We start from the raw sequence: 18,965 nt of genomic DNA, 5'->3' as shown, positions 1-18,965 counted from the left end.
CTCAAATTTACATAAACAAAATCCTGTCTCTCCATAAGCCTCTAAGAGGGTCAAAAGGAACAAGTCATGTGGAGAGAAAACTAAGTATATATATATATATAATAAAAAAGTAACCCGAAAACCACTTCGCTTCAGACGTCCAGACGCCTAACAAGGTGCCTCTTGACCTGCATCTGAAAAACAACAACATAGTATGGAGTGAGAACCAGAGGTTCTCAGCATGGTAAAGGTGCCACACATATAAGATATAAGGTCCTGGGAATGCCATAGGCAATCCTAGAACGCCGATACTCAAATTATAAAACTTAAGGTATTAAACAGAAACCATAAAAAGGTGGTTTTCTAAGAGTATCTAAGCCTAACTTAACTTAATCTTGAATCTAAGTCTTACCGCATTTCCTCCATACCTCCATATCCGACAACATATCACAGACAAATAAACAAATAAAGGCAAGCACAAGAAGGTTATAAGTACTGCAGGTAACAAATATACATTTAGCATAGCAAGTACACTTAGGCACACCCAATTAATGCACAAACAAGTAATTCAAGTAATATGCACATGATGCATGCCTGTCCTATGGCTGATGAGTCTCATCTGTCGGTTATCAAGCCAACCCGACAAGTCCGGTTTGCTAAACTCTTGGACTGTCCCTCGGCGTGCATCCCCACAAGTCTATGCATAGTTTTTTTCTCAAATAATTATAATTGCTCGATGGGGTTAATATTCCTGGGAATTTATAAGTACCCGGTCACCCTTACGTTGTAGAGTCAACAGAGTATTGAGTTTCGACCTAGTACACGTGGTGGCAAGCCACGGTACTTTACTCAAGGAATCTTGTATCTCAGATCATTTGATTATTTAAGCCATGCATTATACACAATCATTCATAACACTTCATAGTCAATTCATCACTTTTTTCAGCTTTACTTCACCTCCAAGTTATCCCCATTTCCTAACCTCATTTGATTATCAGACTTAATGTTATTATTCATGACTAGAAGAATGAAAATAAAGGTTTAGAAGCTTGAACTCATTTCGGAATCACAAAAATACGTGTGCTAAGAAACAGGGTGTGTGCGTACGCACACTTGTGTGTGTGCACACACTTACGTAAAAATCCAAGGAGAAGCGTACGCACCAGATGGTGCGAGTGCTCCCAGTAGCACGCATAATTGTCCCTGTGCGTACGCATCAGAGTGTGCGAGTGCTCCCAGCAGTGGGCCTTCCCCTGTGTGTGCGTGCGCACTATAGTGTGCGTACGCACGTTTTTCTGAAAATTTGCAAGGGCGTGCGTGCGCACAGCAGTGTGCGTATGCACAAGTGAAAACTTGATCTGCTCAGAGCACGCGCACAAGTGTGTGCGTGCGCACACATACCGAAGATCCTGGTTCTGCCAGAACTGAAAAGAAAACAACTTTTTGTTCAAATTTTCCGACGCCCATAACTTCTTCGATTTAAAATATTTTTCACCTGTTCTTTAAACGGCGTAAACTTCACGAACCCAATTTTCATTTAAAACAAGTTGGAAATAATTTGAGGGTCCGGAAGCCAAATTATAGCTCGCCGAAATTCGGCCCAAAACCAAAATTTTACAAAACTTCCCAAACCTCATTTTCATTCAAAAATCCCATCCCATTCATCACCAAACCTGCAATTATCAACATAGTATGTTCTTCTTCATCATCAAAACAACCACCACAATAAATCATACCTCAAATCCACAATAATACACATACACTTCCCAAATCCATCAACCAAAACCATAGCTCACAAATTTTTGGCTTATATGCTTATGTCCTCAAATCATTAATCAACAATTCATCAAATTACCAACTAGTCAACAAGCTCCAAACCAAAACATACTTCTCAACAAGATACTAAGCAACAAATATATACACATACATTCCAACCTATCCTATGGTCATCTAGCATAAGTTTTCACAGAACATTATATATTAAATGCAAGAAACCTAAACCATACCTTGACTGATTTTTATGTAGTGATCAAGGCAACTCACCAAAATAAACACAGCCCCAAAAGTTCAATAAAACACTAGTGCTCAACCTCCACCAAGTTCCAACGTCCACAATTTCAAGCTCCAATTATTTATTCACAACCTAATACATATTCATAACACATGTACACCCAAATTTAATACTCAAAGCACAAATTCAGAAAATTAAATAGAGTTATGGTATGCTCACCTTACCTCAAGCTAATTGGATCCTAATACATCAAAAAGCAAAGAAATTCAACACCACTACATAATTTTTGAAAATTGGGGGAAGGGGAGGCTGAGAGTAATTAAGTAGCTTACCTATGAAATTGTTTCGGTAGAATCGTAGAGCTCGACGCAGTGGTCGCGTGGCCGCAAACGGTGCGGCGATCGGAGCTCGGATTGAAAAGTTACGGTGATTGGAAATTGGAATAAGGGTTCGGAACCCTTCTCCTCCCCTTGCTGTGTTCAGCGTTGCTTTTGCTGAATTGGGGGAGAAAAGAAGCTTTGGCTCATTTAAGTGTTGGGCCAGTTGGGCCCACGGATCCGGCCCATTCAGTCCAATCTTGGACCGAATTCTTTGAAATTAGTATCAAAATTCTCGTTTTGATGAGCTTTATCATAATTTAATATAATATTCATATTTCTAATTTTCTTTATTAAAATTTAATTTATTGACTAATTATCTACTAATTTAACGGGGTTCACAACTACTCATCACGTCGGTCAGCCAACGGAGGTCGCCTTTCCTTCTTCCACGCTGCTAGTCTATCGTCTCTTCTGGATCTGCTTCAATGGTTCTCTCTCTCTCTCTCTCTCTCTCACACACACACACACACGCACACAGAGCTCACTGTGTATCTATGATGAATTAACTTTTGAGTATGTGTGAATGTAACATAGGGTCAGGGAACAGGGAGCTTTGGTAAGAAGAAGAACAAGACTCACACCCTCTGTGTGAGGTGCGGTCGCTGCGGCTTTCACCTCCAGAAGAGTCGCTGCTCCGCCTGTGCTTTCCCCGCTGCACGCAAGAGGAAATGTAAATCCTAATTTCTTCCATTTTCATTCACGATTTCTGATTCTACACTTTTTAGTTTTAATTCTCACGATTCTAGTACTATTTTTTCAAATGAACTCTTACATATAACTGGAGCGTGAAGTCCATCCGCAGAAAGACCACCGGCACCGGCAGGATGAGGTACCTCTGCCAGGTGCCTTGCCGATTCAAGAGCGGCTTCAGATAAGGTACCCCCACAATCTATATTCAGATCTTCAGCAGTTGTGTTTTTCATCAATCATCATTTCGTTAATGCGACCTTGTTTCTGTTTAACTAGGTACTGAAGCTGCACCAAGGAAGAAGGGAGCAGCCGCATCTGCATAAGCCTTTTAGATTGGAAGATCGATGTTTGGTGGTTACCGAATTAGAGTGGCAGATTGTTATTTTTGTGTTGTTGACGCATAAGCCCTCCTGGTGCGGAATCTCATGGTGAGTTGGATTATTTTCTCGCATAATTTATATGTGATTCGCTCGTCATAGTCTATTACAATATTGTTGTACTCAATAGTCATGACAAAAGTTGGTATTCATCCATAGTTTATATGTTTTTATGTTTAGTCAAATTTTCTAATACATAGTTTCAGGGAATTGCGTTAGAATTGTTGTAGATGACCCTCTCTAAAATATTTTAAATCTAGTAACTTGTAGTTCCGAAACCATTTTACATTTAAAAATGATGTGGGATAGAATTGAAGAATAAATAAATAAACAAAATACCAAGATTAAATACAGAAAAAACAAACATGAGAATTTTTAGACCTTCATGTGTATTATGAAATTCAACTGGAACAAACGAACACTTGCATCCTCAAGATGTAGAGTAGTGGTTAAGCTTTTGGTCTGAGGCTCATTACAACTCACTCTATTTAATTCAATTCAATGTAGAATTGTGTTGAATGTAAAATTTCTTCTTAAGATTCCACTAATAGGAGCAGAATTTTGGGACTTGGAGATTGGAGTTCATGGAAATGGCAATCCATTGGAAAGTTTGATCTGTATGTTGCAGCTACTAGGATAAATCCTAAAGGGTATATGTGCAACATTTTTCATTTATTATTTCTTTCAAACTATTCAAATATTGATGAAATTAATAGCTCTAAGATGTCTGTGTTAAAATATCCAAGTTTTGGTTTAAATGTTATGATGAATAATACTTAAAAAGCATTTTTTTATCGAAGTTGCTTTTCATCATAGAGTTCGCACCGTGGGATGATTCCGTTGCCGTGAATGACATTGTTTCATGTCTAAAAGGATTGAGAGATGATGATGTGGAGCCATTTTCTTTTGATTTGAATGCAGTTGAGACTCAAGTTTGTTTGTAGATATAAATAATTTGATTTTTTTTCTTGTTAATGTAGGATTATATACAAGTAACTCAGCAAGGTAGTGAACTTAAATTTAATGCCATTGACATGAATATATGATTTTATTGCATTGATCTTGATTAGAACGAAAGTAGAGTATTTTCTTCTCTTTGTTTTTCATACAAACAGTTTTTGACATGAATTCACTTGTTTTCTTGTTTGTTAATTTAGTATGACTTCAGTGACTATTTGATTAAGGAATAAATAGTTGGTGGCTCTTGGGGGGTTATAGTTATTTGTGTTTTGCCCTTTTTACTGAATTTTAGTTGTGTGGTTTTGTGCCTTCTCTCTATATATAGGGCTGCATGCTGCAATTCTAAGAGCCAAAGGTGGGACTCTTCTCCAAATGAAATTAGTTTAAAATCACTTGGCCCCTCTCCTTTTGTTGTTCTTGCAATGGATGGATTGTTCTTGTACATGCTTTCTACATAGTTATCTCAACTTGTTCCATATACTCTAAGCTTTTTTTCCCATCTTTTCAGCATAAAAGATTATGGCTGCCACGTCAATTTTCTAACTGGATTTTTGGATCTGATCTTTCATATACTCTATCTTTTCATGGCCCTTTTTCCTCTATTTCCTACTTCTCTTAGCCTTCACTGGCCATTCAAGTAAGTCTTTCTATTTTTGAAGTTTCAAAATTTATAGATAGCTGCTGATCCATGTATGTTTTCTCTGACATCATGACTTGCTGATATTATTCGAAATTGCTCCCACCAAATATTCCTAAGACTCTTTGAGAAATTATGCCTATTCTGATAGATACTTTAATTTCATCCCTTGCATCATCATCCATCTTCTAAAAGACGGCAGGTGTGCACTTATATCCATTTTGACTGATTTTCTGCCACAAGTTGTGGAGTTTTTGTCTTACCTTTGCTCATTCTTATGCAGGTTAATTGCCAGACGATCATTGGGTGAGCTAGTAAGCAAACTTGGTGAATGTGTGCTCCCCTTGATAATCCCAATGTTATCCCAGGGCCTGAGTGACCCTAGCAGCAGTAGAAGACAGGTGAAAATAGTTGTTGCTGCTGAAATTTGTTGTTTTGTTATGGGTGTATCTATGTGCTGATAGCTCATATCATGTAATTTGATTAAATTATGGTTTATGTTGCATGTGTTAGTCTGAGTGAAGTTATGGTAAGTGCTGGCAAGAGTTAGTTGTTGAGTTTCATGAATGAGCTCATTCCCACTATTCGAACTGCGTTTTGTGATAGGCTTGTGTATTTTAAGCCTTTTTTTGGGAAATTTTTACATTGTATTTTTTGATAAATTAGATCAATGTATTTACAGTTTGCTTGAGGTTCGTGAATCAGCTGGCTTGCATTCAACACTCTTTATAAGGTTGCACTCTTTGCTGTCTACTTATTCTTTCTTTATGATGTTTTAGTTTGTGGTATCTTAGATAATACTAGAGTTTTTACAACACATTTCCATCCGAATCTTGCAATGTAGAGTGTTGGATTGCAAGCTATTGATGAAATTGCTCCCACTCTTCTACATGCACTAGAGGATGATGAAACTTCCGATACTACACTTGATGTCCTTAAATAAATTCTAAGGTAACTTGTTTGTTGCCATCATTGCCATGGAGATCGTGTATATTGATGTTATTGTTTGTAATTTCTTGTTATCTTACTATTTGTTTCATCTTATTTATTTATTTATTTCATCTAAGGTCCTAGCCTTAACTTTCATCTTGGTACTATGCTTCCTCCTTTGCTATCAACAATGGGCGATGAAGATAAGGTAGACCAAAATTGCATATTTTGAAATTCTTAATAAGACTTTCCATCTTCATACATGCTCTTTTTTCAAGAATTATAAGTGTTCTTGTTGATTGTGGATGTATTTCAACTGATTCAATGCATAATTTGATTTTATTTCTTTTATATTCTAGGAGGTTCAAACTTCAGCTAAGGAACAGTGGTTTTGGTCATTAATGAGGAAGATGTAGAGTCACTCATATCAGAGCTTGTGAAAGGTGTTAATGACAGTCAGGTACTTTTCTTTTCATTACTGATAAAATGGCTCTCTCCTCTCGACTATTTTTTGTTGTTGACAATATTCCTCTCCAGGCTGCTATCAGAAGATCATCTGCATATCTTATAGGATATTTATTCAAAAATAACAAGTTATATCTGGATGATGAAGCTCCAAACATGATATCAACCCTAATCATTTTGTTGTGCGATCCTGATTCATCTTTTAAAAAATGTATTAGATATATTTGTTGAAATTAGAATAGGTCAAATGGATCACTATAGGAATGATTTTGAAGCAGCCATGCTGAAAGATACTTCTGCTTATTATTCTCGAAAGGCTTCAAATTGGATCCTAGAAAATTCTTGTCCTGATTATATGCTTAAGGTACTATTTCTTTGTGCTGATTACTGTACGTTGAAATTTTAGTTTCATTATGTTGCTGTGTGGTTTCTATTGAATAGTAATCTATTTGATGTTGTTCATTTCAGGCTGAGGAATGCTTAAAACGAGAGAAAGATAGGGTTGCTTATTACTTGCACTCCAGCAGTGAGCCAAAGCTGTTTTAGTCTTCACACAAGAACAATTTTCTTGTTCTTCAAATCTCAAATTTTGACTTTTCTTTTTACTGTGGCTTTAATGATGTATATGTTGTATTTTTTAAATAATAAAATTTATTTTTTTGTTGACAAATGTGATGAAAGGTTATAGATGTTAGATTGGTTAATCTAAAATTATATAATTTTTTTTCCATTATTTAAATTAGTCATTCAAACTATGATTTAAAATTATATATCAATTTTGCAGTGTTTAATTAGGAAGATTCATAAACAAGTATAACCATAAGTATTTTGATCTAACTTATAGTTATATTTTCGGCTATTGGCATGCTTTTTAAGCGTAGCCATATCTTCTTGTAATCATCAACAACCACGCTTATCAAGCATAGCTATATCTTCCTCTATTGACACGCTTAAAAAGCGTAGCCATATCTTCCCCTTATCGGCACGTTTTCGAAGTGTAGCCAAAACCACACCACTGGGCATGCTTCCAAAAGTGTGATGATATGTACACTTTTCAGTACGTTTTTAAAGCGTAGCTATAGGTTAATACATATGGCCACGCTTTTAAGCATGGCAAGAGATAAAAGCGTGGCAAAAAAGAAAGCGTGCCGGTTGATCCACAAAAGCGTGGCGATAGAGCAACGACACGCTTGCGAATGTGATCCTTTTAAAAGCATGCCAATAGTTCAAAAAATATTGCGAAAAACTATCGACATACTTTTTTGTATTTTTCGACACGCTTTAAAAATATAGCAAAAAGTTTATTTTCTTATAGTGCCATCAAACCCTTTCTTCTTCGCTTCTTTAATTTTTCTTCTGTTTTCTATATCTCTAACAGAGTTAATGAATTCACCATATAATATAAGTAAAGTGAGTGCCAATAACATATATAAGTCATGATGTGTGAATTAGAATGCATGATTTCAATGGGATTCTATGAATGATGAATATAGATGTGATGCAAATAGACAAATAATGCCAAATAAATTAATATTTTGAAAAGAGAGTGGAGTTATTTATTTATTTATTTATTTACAATTGAGTATATTAATATTTGTTTACAATTTATACAGTTTACTTTTACTGTATTATTGAGGTTAATCTTAGTGAATATTTTTAAGTACAGTTAGAAATATTTTTCTTCTTTATATTTGAGAATTGATTTTTTTTATATAAATTTCATGATAATGTGAAAATACATTATATCAAAATTTCACACACACTTTGATAAATAACAAGCAAACGATAAACTTTTTCATTCATAAAATTGTAAGTATATGTATTTTCTTTTTGAGTGACGCTGCAATTTTGTGTGAGCTCACATATCTTATATATATATGAAATGTTTCTGCAACATGGAAATATTTTAATGTTAAGAAAAGACGAATTTGATGATGGATTGAATTGCAAATGTGAAAAGTCCACGCGCATTGCTATTGTGGTGCACTATTTCTGAAATTAGTCTCCACGAATGGCAATTGGCGATTCCCAGTATTTTTAGAATTTTCAACATAATTTTCTTGTTGGTGAAGAAAGATATGTCTCCTCATTAGAAAGTATTCAAGAGAAAAACCGTGTATCTGGAAATTACAACGCGGGTTTTCTCTTTGGTATACAAAGCACATGTCTACGATCCCTTTTTTATTTGCCCGCTATTTCATTGATTCAAAATGTGGCAGCATAAAATTTATTAAAATAGAGAAATACTAAAGACTCAGTAAAATTTATTATTTTTTATTATTATTTTTAATTATTAGTCAAATTTTTTTAGTCTAATAATCTAATAATATATTTTTAACTTACACTTTTAAGTATTAATAACTAACGAAATTTATTAGATAGACAATTATTTTTGTGAATAATGTGAACAATGAATTTTAAAATTGGTCCAATAAAGTAAAAATACACTACACTCCTAAATTACCCGTCTAAATCTTAATATTAACATCTGATATATCAATTATTCACATTGTTTAATATTTTTATCGTTTATCTATACTTTTCTATAACTAATTATTGATCAAAATAATAAATTTTGCTGACCCTCTAACATTTTTCGTTAAAAAATATCACTTGAAGCAAGAACACCGAAGTTCCATTTATTATTAGTTATGAACTAGTAGAAGGCCTCCTGTATGTATTATGTAGGCATCTTAATTATGTGATACTTCAATAAAAATCTTATAATTATTATTATGTAAAGATATTTTATTTTTTAAATGATAAATTTTAAAGTTTAATTTTCATATACTATAAAAATGTTATTTTTATTTAAAGAATTACAAAATAAATAAGTCACACTTTTTAAATTAACATCGTCATAAAATTAAAAGATATTTTTTATATTTTTATTGGAATAATTGCCTCTTAATTATTAGGCTCAAAGGAAACTTATATTTCAAGTTTTTCCTTTGTTTATTTCTCTATTATTATTCATTCCAAATAAAGTTAGCTAAATGGCATCACTTTAGATTATTTTAATGGACTTACTATTAAACAATTCTTAAACTACATACAATAAAGTTTGTTTTAAATATTAAATGATGCATCAACTACTTTGCTGTTATGAGCTTAGTTTAAATTCAAATACACGACAAGTTATTTTCAAAATAAAAAATAATATGTGCTATAAACAATCATTCATTAATTAGTTATTTTATATTTATGTATAAGAATTTAAAAATTTTATATTTTAAATTATAATTTAAAAATCAATTACGAATATATTTTAAATATAAATTTTATATTTTAAAATATATTTTATATTAATAATAACTGATTTGATAACTAATTGTTAGTACACACATAATTTAATGATTCTAAAATTTAAAATGGTTTTTATATAATAATAATAATAATAATAAGAATAATAATAATAATAATAATAATAATTCACCATATATGAATAAGATTCAAGATTTCAAATCAATTGCTATCTTTGGTTGTTAACTTACATGCACGCTGATAAGGATTAGATTTTTGAATGATTTATCTGAATATTGCTATAGATGGCAATTGATTATAAATAAATTGAGATAAATAAATAATTAAATATCCAATGGGAGGCTAACAACAAAGACACATAGGAAACTTCCTCCTTGGCGGGTACACACACAGGATATATAGGAGAGGAGAGGACCAAACTACTGCAACAGATTTAACTACTACTATAAAGTAATTAACAAGTAACCGGAAAAGTTTAACGATAATCCTCTAGAAGCGTACCAATTATCATAGCCCTTACCCTCATTCACTCCCCTTTCGTTCTATTCTGCGTATCCGCACACCAAACTTCTTAGGTATTTCCCCTTTTTACTACCTTTCCAATCAACTATTTGTCCATTCCATAATAATAATATCATGTTTATCGTGTAAACTGTAAAAAATAAACTATTAATTATTCGTATAAAATATATATTAAAATATAAAATATATATTAAAAATAAATTAAATAATATATATTTATATATAAATATATAATATAAATTTAATTTTAATGCGTTGTTAGTATAAAAAAGTACACAGTATATTTAATTATGTATCGTCACATCAGTATAAATAATTATTTAATTACTTTTTACGTTGGCTGTGTGAATAGTTATCTAAAAGAATAAGGTAGCATTTGTTTTAAAGTATTAGGACGGAAATTAAAAAACCGTAACTCAATATCTATGTTTATTAGCCTAGAGAGTGGTACTAAAATTTTAGTATTTGTCTCAAAATTTTAGTATTTCTGTATTTTAAAAAAATAGGGGCACAGGAGACTGAAATTTTTAAGGATCGATACTGAAACTTTAATAACATTTTATACTTAAAATATTCTCATTTCAATTAATTAATTCCAACTTTACTTTTTGTACAAATTAAATTAGAATTTCATTCTTATTTTAGTCTTTGTCTTCTACTTCACCAAATACAATTGAGACTTATTTCAGTATCTATCTCTCAATCTCAGTTTATTTCAGTCTCTATATCTCTTCCAATTAAAGGTACAATTTATTTAATAATTGAGTTTTTATTTATATATAATATTTTTATAATAATATAATCTTTTTTTTTTCAGTTTGTATCCTCTTTCAAGTCATCATGTACATGGGTTTGAATTTGACCTGGTCCCAAATAATTAATTTTTCGATTTTTTAAATATGTACCGTAGTCTTCCATGAATATAATTAGAAGCGAGCGGCAGCCCATAAAAATAAAAGAGCCCAATATCGCAGTCCATCTAATTTCCTCTTAATCTCCATTCAAAGTTTCTTTCAAACACAAGAGAGAGAATAATATCTTGAAAGAAATTAAAGATGAACGACTTGCTCTCTCCACCGCGGGACAAGAACCAGCATGTCATCGAGATGGCCGAAACGACGCCGTCCGTCGAGAACAACCTCAACAAGTTCTTCGAGGAAGTTGAGTCCCTAAAACAGGAGCTGAAGGAGCTCGAGAACATCCACAACAGCCTCCGAGTCTCCAACGAGAAGAGCAAGGCTCTTCACACCGCAAAGGATGTGAAGGACCTTCGCTCTCGTATGGATGCTGATGTCACCACCGCCCTCAGGAAGGCCAGGGTCCTCAAGGCCCGCTTGGAGGCCCTTGACCGGGCTAACGAGGCTAGTCTGTCCGTGGCTGGCTGCGGGCCTGGCTCTTCCTCTGACCGGACACGGACGTCTGTGGTCAATGGACTGAGAAAGAACCTCAAGGAGTCAATGGAGAGTTTCAACAAACTCAGAGATCAGATATCGTCGGAGTATAGAGATACCGTACAACGTCGCTACTACACCGTCACCGGCGAGAATCCTGATGACAAAACCATTGACCTTCTCATCTCTACCGGTAATTAGCCCCTCTTTCTTATTTTCTTTTTTTTTTTTAACTGCCTACTGGGATTAATCATGCCTCCTGATCAAATTATTATTATGATTATATTATAAATTACTTGAGTTTATTCTAAAGAGATAAACAGAAGTGAATATAATATTAAGGAGAAGGAGAGAAATAATCAAATAACTAATGAGATTTTTAAATGATTTAAGGTGGCTTGGGATTTAGGTGTTACTTTATTTAGTTAGTTTTAATATGTGTGTATTTTGAAACTTTGAATTCTTTAACAAGCCTCACGGAATGAAAGGATATCTGGTTACTACTTACTATTCTAGGAAATTTTAAATTTAAATAATTTAAATCCTCTAAATTTTAAATTTGTAGTTTAGAGGGTAAAGTAGGATTCTACTCTTGAATAAATCACATTTTACTGTTAAAATGAAATTCAAACTTTAGAAAATTCAAATCCAAATTTAAATACTTTGATGATTTTGAAGTTTGGTTATACTCAAATTAAAGCGCGAGCCTTAGAGTTTCGCATGTTAACTGAATACGGAGAAATTCTAGCAGGAATAACTAAGGAGTAGTTTCCGTTAGTTATTTTCAATTAAGAAGGAAAAAAAATGTTAAATTCATTTTAGCATACATGGAATATCTTACACCACCATTTAAAATAGTACAAATCTTAAAATAACACAATTGACAACAATTTAAAAATTCACCCGACGGAGATAGATGTACTATAGAACTACATATCATATAAATTCTAATTTAGTTTAGTATGAAAAAAAAAAATCAGATGTACAAAATACGAAAAGATATACAGAAAGCTCTTTTATTCTTCCATCACACAAGACTTCAGCATTTTTCCTTGGCATTTTCCACTTTAACAACCACGTACTTTGTACCACATTCCCCAAATTGATTTTTATATAGTACGTAGAATAGTTTACTAAAAAAGTTTAACTACACGTAAAGTTAAATTTCGTTACACGACAAAATTAAACTAGAAGCCAAATGTCTTGTATAATTTAGATGAATTCTAATATGACTATAATATGGTGGATACGATGACTGTGTAAATATATTTAAAATTAAAATTATATTTTTTATGTTAATTAATTTTAGTGAAATTTACTGTAACAAACGTAATATAGTTATACTATAATGATCAATAATTTTTTCTGGGTTTGTCTACATCAATGCAAAGAATGCGGTCATTATTATGATCTTGCGTGCATTATTTATTATGATGATTATGAAACAAAATTGCATAACATTGTGGTGGATTCAGGTGAGAGTGAAACTTTCCTCCAGAAAGCAATCCAACAACAAGGGAGAGCGACAGTGATGAACACAATTCAAGAGATTCAGGAGAGGCACGGTGCGGTGAAAGAGATAGAGAGGAACCTGAACGAGCTTCACCAGGTGTTCTTGGACATGTCAGTGTTGGTCCAAACACAGGGTGAACAGCTCGACGACATTGAGAGCCACATGGCACGTGCTAATTCGTACGTTAGGGGTGGTGTACAGCAACTCCAAGTTGCTAGAAAGCACCAGAAGAACACCCGCAAGTGGACCTTTATTGCCATCATATTGCTTCTCATAATCGCCTTGGCTATAATTCTTCCCATAGTTTTGAGAAACTGATGACTCACAGAATTGAAAATATATGGTCAAATTGAATGGGTTGGTGTTGTTAATAGTGCTGGCTGGCTGCGAATGTGGAATCAATCAAATGTCAAGTCAACTCAAGCCACCTTGTTGACCTAAACGTCTTTGTGATTATCATTCTTTTCGTTCTCGTGTTTAATTTTGCTTTTCCCTTGCCGTTATTTATTTTTTTATTTGTTTTAGTATTTGTTTGAGATTCTAGAATCATTTGACGTGGGAGAACGGGGGCACTTGTTCATGGAAAGTGTGTGTTCCGCGTTCCACATATTTTTTTCTTTTTTTTCTTGGGGTGGTATCTTATAGGAGTCATTCATGTACATATGTTTAATTAAGTCGGTTTATTGATGTTGCTTTTCAACGACTTTATAGTTTATACGATGTGTGGTCGGTGAATTACCATTATATCTGCTCATATATTGAGTCAATTATCAGTGCCAAGGTTTCTTCTTGTTTATATGTTGGTAATTGTTCGTTTGTTCGGGTTCTTCTCGGATCGGGTTGAAGTGGTTCCTCAACAGATGCGAATGGGGGTGACAATGGGTAAAATAGGGTAGAATTTTGATCTAATCTTAACCCTACTCATGGGTTGAGATTTTCATATAAACTCAACCCTATTCCATCCGCAGGCTGAGAATATCCCAACCCTAACTCTATCTGCTCTTAATCTGCGGATATTCGACCCTACCCACGAGTTACAAAAAATATACAACATTATTATATAACTTGATGATAATTTAAAATAAAACTGATTTTTATGTAAAAAAAATATTAAATTATCAATTAATGATTTTCTTTTAGTGGTTAAGGATCTTTTGCATTTAGTGAGAGGTCTTTAATTCAACATCCACTTAAAACATATTTTTATATAAGTATATAACATAAACATATATAGAGTGCGGGTTGGTCGGATAGGGTTGAGACTCAACCCGCACCCTACCCGATCCGCACGAAAACCCTATCCGCACCCTACTCTACCCGCTGCGGATCGGGTTGACAACCTACCCAATCGGGTGGGGTCGGGTTGGGTACCCGCGAGTAAGGTACATATTGCCACCCCTAGATGCGAAGGAGGAGTCGGGACCTGAGCACGAGTTGGAGGATGGAGCCTGGCAGCAATGTTGATTGGACGGCCAGTGAGACCACCTGCAAGAACATTTCAATATCTAAGTCAGAGCTCGTACAAGAAGACAGCTAATTAAAATTAGAAAGAGTGACTAGAGAGAAGTAGGTTCCTCCCGATTTATATTCTGTATTCGGGTGGACCTTTTGTGACGAAACCCACCTTTCTAAAAATTTTTACTAGCTGTCCAGGTTCTTCATGACAAAAGAAGTAGTACATAAATCATCTACTAAATCGAGTCGGAGTCACGTCAGGTCATCGACTTGTAACCGAACCCGAATCGTTGGTGGATTGGGTCGGAACAGTAATAAATCATTATCATTAAAGTACTGTACTAGTACTATTGTTCAATCTTTTTAAGTTGTTATTAAAAAATATATAATTAAGCAAGTTTAAAACATGCGCGGAGTGAATTCTATTGAGAAACATGAGATATGATATATCATGTAAGTGAACTTGCTAAACAATCTCTGAAATTGACCAGTTGAATGAGTTGAACAATGAGTTTGGATCCCTGCTTATATTCAATCTAGTTCTATAGATCACCCAACAGCATATATATTTCTGATTCAAGTGATTCCATAAGAAGGCACTTTAACTTAAAATAAAAACAATTAAAAAAGGTTGTCATAACATTACCAAAAATATAATTTCGGGTTATGGCTTATACTTATATATAAATAGAATAATAGATTTCACACCCAATTTAATAGGAAAGAAAAATGTATCAGGTTAATGCGTAAGTTAAAATGACTAAAAATATTTTTTGTTTTTCATTTGAATAAAAAATGAATGTTTTTTTTTTTAATTTTTAACTGTATAGTTCAATAAATTAAAGAATAATTTATTATGAATCTAAATTTATTTAAGAATTTATTGTTAATTATTGTATACATAAAACAATAATCAAAACACTTACATTTTTTTTGTTTAAATCAAAACACTTACACTTATTTAAAATGAGTAAATTTTTTTTTTTGGTAATGTAATGGGGCTGTTGAGTTTAAAAAACTTGAATCTAATTAAAATGATAATCAAACATTATTAAAATATTATTTAAAAAATTATTAAATTGTTATTTGCTTTCAATAGGTTATTTAATATTTTTGTTAGTGTGCAGAAAGTTTACGATTGGGCCAAATTGAATCAAGTCTACTGTGATTAAAGTTTGTTTAGTCTTTAAGCAAAATTATTTCATTTTAAGTGGCTGAATTTTTAAAGGGATAGTAAAACAATTGGGCTAAGAAGCTAATACAAAGTCCAAGTCAACATTCTCTTGGTCCAACATCATTATTGATCTAAACTAGAAGAAGAAAGAAATGGATCAAGGCTTGGTTCAGTTACCTACTCCCTTGTGATTGGCATTCAAAATTCAATTTGGTTAAATGCATTCCTTAGTAACCGAAACTCAAAATTAAATTGAGTTTATTGTGCATTGAAAGCTTCTCTCTTCTCTCTCCTCTCTCTTGCTTTCGGTCATGTCAATCCATCAGAGAAGAAGATAGAAAAAGCTATCAGAAGAAAAAAGGCTATGAAATAGAAAGGCTATTAAAGATCTTTGCTTTAGAAGGAAATATTTTGGAAGATGACTTCAAGATTTTGATGCCAAGAAAAGAAATAATTTGCCTTGACGAAAAAGCAAATCTAAGTTGAAAAAATTTAGTTCCATTTTTGTTCATCAAAGAAAAAAGATAGCCGCTATGCTACACGTAGGAAGAAGCAAAAATAGAAGGCAAGAAGCTATCTTGGGTCAAAACCATATCAACGATCAGAATCCATTCTTGGGGCCAAAGTCAAGATCAATGGCCAAGATGGAAGAAGCTTGAAGAAAAAGGGTGAGAGTGATGAGGAGAAGAAGGTGCTGGGTTAGAGTTTCAACTTTGGAAGCTTCCCCTTCTATATTAAGGGTGAACGGCCAAAGGTTGAGATCAAGGAGAGAAAGTGAAAGCACAGAGTTCTCATAGCTACCCGAGCTTCCTGAGTTCTTCTCCTTCAATGGTGTTCATTTTGTTTTCTTTTCCTTAGTATTTGTCTGTCTGAGTCTCATGGTGAAAAAGACAAACATGGTGAGGTTTGTAAGAAAAAGCCAGTGAGAAGAAAAAGAAAGTGATCAAATTAGAGAAAAAGCCAGAGATGTCTCAGAGTTTCTTTGTACATCTATCTGTTGTGTTTCATGATCCTGTGGGGATTCCCTTGCAAGTTGGTTTAGCACTTTGCTGTTGAAAGCTTGGTTTGAGTCCAAGTCAAGTTTAGATTGTGGTTAGAATCTGGATTTGTCCCAGATAAGAATGGGTAGTTCTTAGGGAGAAATTGGTGTTTGTAATCCTGAAAAAGAGATAGTGAAATTCCATCATTGTTGTGATAGAGACTGGATGTAGGCCACATTGCACCTAGTGGCTGAACCAGGATATATCTGGTGTCAATTCTTCTTCTCTACTCCTTTCTCTGTTTCTGTTAACCAGGAGACAAAAACAAAAGTGTCTCTCAACTCAGCACGAGACAAAACAAAAGTGTCTCTCAACACAGCACGAGACAAAAGTAGACAAATCTCCTGAAGTTCCTTTGAAAAATCAGAAATTAATATTCAGCAAAAAGGGGTTAAGATTCAACCCCCCATTCTTAGTCACTGATTACCATCAGGGCCTAAGCCCAACACAAAAAAGAAAACTAATTAATTTGACTAGTGGGTCTGGAGACCCTCCAATCTTGCTCCATGAGAATTTCTAAATTTAGCTCAGGTTTATCAATGAAACTATATCCAAATGGTTTGTTCAAACTATGCTTAGCCATCCAGTCGGCATAGGTGTTGCCTCCCTTGAGAATATGCAGAACTCTAACTTTCCAGGATTTTGCCAACTGATTAAGCAGTCTAACATTTTTTTTGACGGGTTGGATAACCAAACTAAACTAAGACCCAAGCCTAGAATAAGAAACACAACTCCTAATACTAGCTCCCTAACTACTCGATTGAATTGCTTTCCCTCCCCTGTAACCATACTACTATAAGGAAACACAATTGACGCTAAATTATGAGACCAAATAAAAACTATGGATCTGCTTCGAGGAGTAAAATCACGGTACGAGATGCATAACAATCCAGAGTGTGGACGATCCAGAGCAGGAAGCTGCAACTCTGCTATGAGCTTGAGTAGAAAACAGGAGGCAACATTAGAGACGACTGTGAAACCCGTCGCTGAACTGTCTCAGACATGGCGCCACTGATGATGGAAAGGTAAGCCTAACTTCTCATTTCTAATTATCTCTGCAATCTGTTTGGGCGGGTTAGATGGCCAGTGATTAGTTAGTTGATTTTGCAATTTTAGAAATGCCAAGGTGTGAGTGATAAACCCCATTTGCAATTTCTAATTCACCTTGATTCCATTAGATGCCTTGATATGTTTGTTAAGTGATTTTAGATTTAGGAGGCAAAGATTGGATCAAGGGAATGAAGGAAAAGCATGTAAAAATGGAGAACTCATGAAGAAATGAAGGAATCGCAAAAGTTATCAAGCCGACCTCTTCGTACTTAATTGACCATAACTTGAGCTACAGAGGTCCAAATGATGCGATTCCAGTTGCGTTGGAAAGCTAACATCTGGGGCTTTGAAATGACATAAGATCTGCTATAGTTACATCGCGTTTAAAGGTGCACACGCGCATGGTACGCGTACGCGCCAATGGTTGCACATGATTCACTTAATGCAACTCGTGGCCAGCGAATTCTAAGGCATTTTGGGCCCAATCCAACTCATTTCTGATGCTATTTAACCCAAGAATTGAAGAGGGATGAGACATCTAGTTAGTTAGTGAGTTTTATTTTAGTTTTATCATGCTTTAGTTAGTTTCTAGATAGAAAAGCTCTCTCTTCTCTCTAGAATTAGGAGTAGGTTAGATCTAGATTAGGAATTCTTAAATCTAGGTTAATTTCATGCTTTGATTTACTTTTTCTTTTGTAGTTCTTATTTTTCTACATCTCTTCTCTCTAGTTTAGCATTTAATTCTTGTAATTCTCTACTTTTATGTTGATGCACTTTTGTTCTTTCCTTTTCTTTTTAATGCAATTTATGTTTTCATGTTCCTTTATTGTTCATTTGATTTGTTGTTGTTTAATTCCTTGCAATTGAGTAGTGTAAATTTACTTTCCTTGCAATTTTACTATGCTTTTCTTTTATGCCTTCCAAGTGTTTGATAAAATTCTTGGTTGGATTTTAGAGTAGAATTTTATGCTCTTGGCTTGGGAAGGTAACTTAGGAACTCTTGAGTTGCTAATGTCCAAGTGATTGACGATTGGGAGCCATTAACTCTAGATCTCACTAATTGATTTGGTGGAGAACTAGGACTTATGGACTTGGATTGATATAGCTCACTTGACTTTCCTCTACTA

The 18,965-nt window shown here is 34.0% G+C and overlaps 1 protein-coding gene and 1 long non-coding RNA gene across 24 annotated transcripts; both read left to right on the top strand.

Annotated features, from left to right (window-relative positions):
- Positions 1-2,653: 2,653 nt before the first annotated feature.
- On the top strand, positions 2,654-7,140 carry LOC107623665 (uncharacterized). 23 transcript variants are annotated; one of them, XR_015881034.1, is made up of 12 exons: positions 2,654-2,798; positions 2,905-3,246; positions 3,337-3,488; positions 4,418-4,442; positions 4,723-4,752; positions 4,906-5,435; positions 5,717-5,767; positions 5,879-5,985; positions 6,102-6,172; positions 6,324-6,424; positions 6,502-6,793; positions 6,898-7,140. It is a non-coding gene; the product is annotated as an uncharacterized LOC107623665 (long non-coding RNA). The 23 variants fall into 23 exon arrangements; XR_015881030.1 differs by lacking the exon at positions 4,418-4,442; XR_015881033.1 differs by lacking the exon at positions 4,723-4,752.
- Positions 7,141-11,143: 4,003 nt separating this feature from the next.
- On the top strand, positions 11,144-13,886 carry LOC107624199 (syntaxin-121). The gene is made up of 2 exons (XM_016326682.3): positions 11,144-11,799; positions 13,082-13,886. The coding sequence occupies exons 1-2, from the start codon at positions 11,271-11,273 to the stop codon at positions 13,435-13,437; spliced, it is 885 nt and encodes a 294-aa protein (XP_016182168.1). The 5' UTR covers positions 11,144-11,270; the 3' UTR covers positions 13,438-13,886.
- Positions 13,887-18,965: the final 5,079 nt, after the last annotated feature.

This window comes from Arachis ipaensis, chromosome B10 (assembly GCF_059453495.1).
Source record: "Arachis ipaensis isolate K30076 ecotype BB chromosome B10, ASM5945349v1, whole genome shotgun sequence".
Classification (NCBI taxonomy): Eukaryota; Viridiplantae; Streptophyta; class Magnoliopsida; order Fabales; family Fabaceae; genus Arachis; species Arachis ipaensis.
The sequence above is the reverse complement of the archived record's forward strand: the minus strand, read 5'-3'. Positions and strand labels throughout refer to the sequence as shown.

Coding starts and splice junctions, on each gene's coding strand:
- LOC107624199 (XM_016326682.3), top strand. CDS start 11,271: ATGAACGACTTGCTCTCTCCACCGCGGGACAAGAACCAGCATGTCATC. Junction 11,800..13,081: donor TGACCTTCTCATCTCTACCG/GTAATTAGCCCC, acceptor TGGTGGATTCAG/GTGAGAGTGAAACTTTCCTC.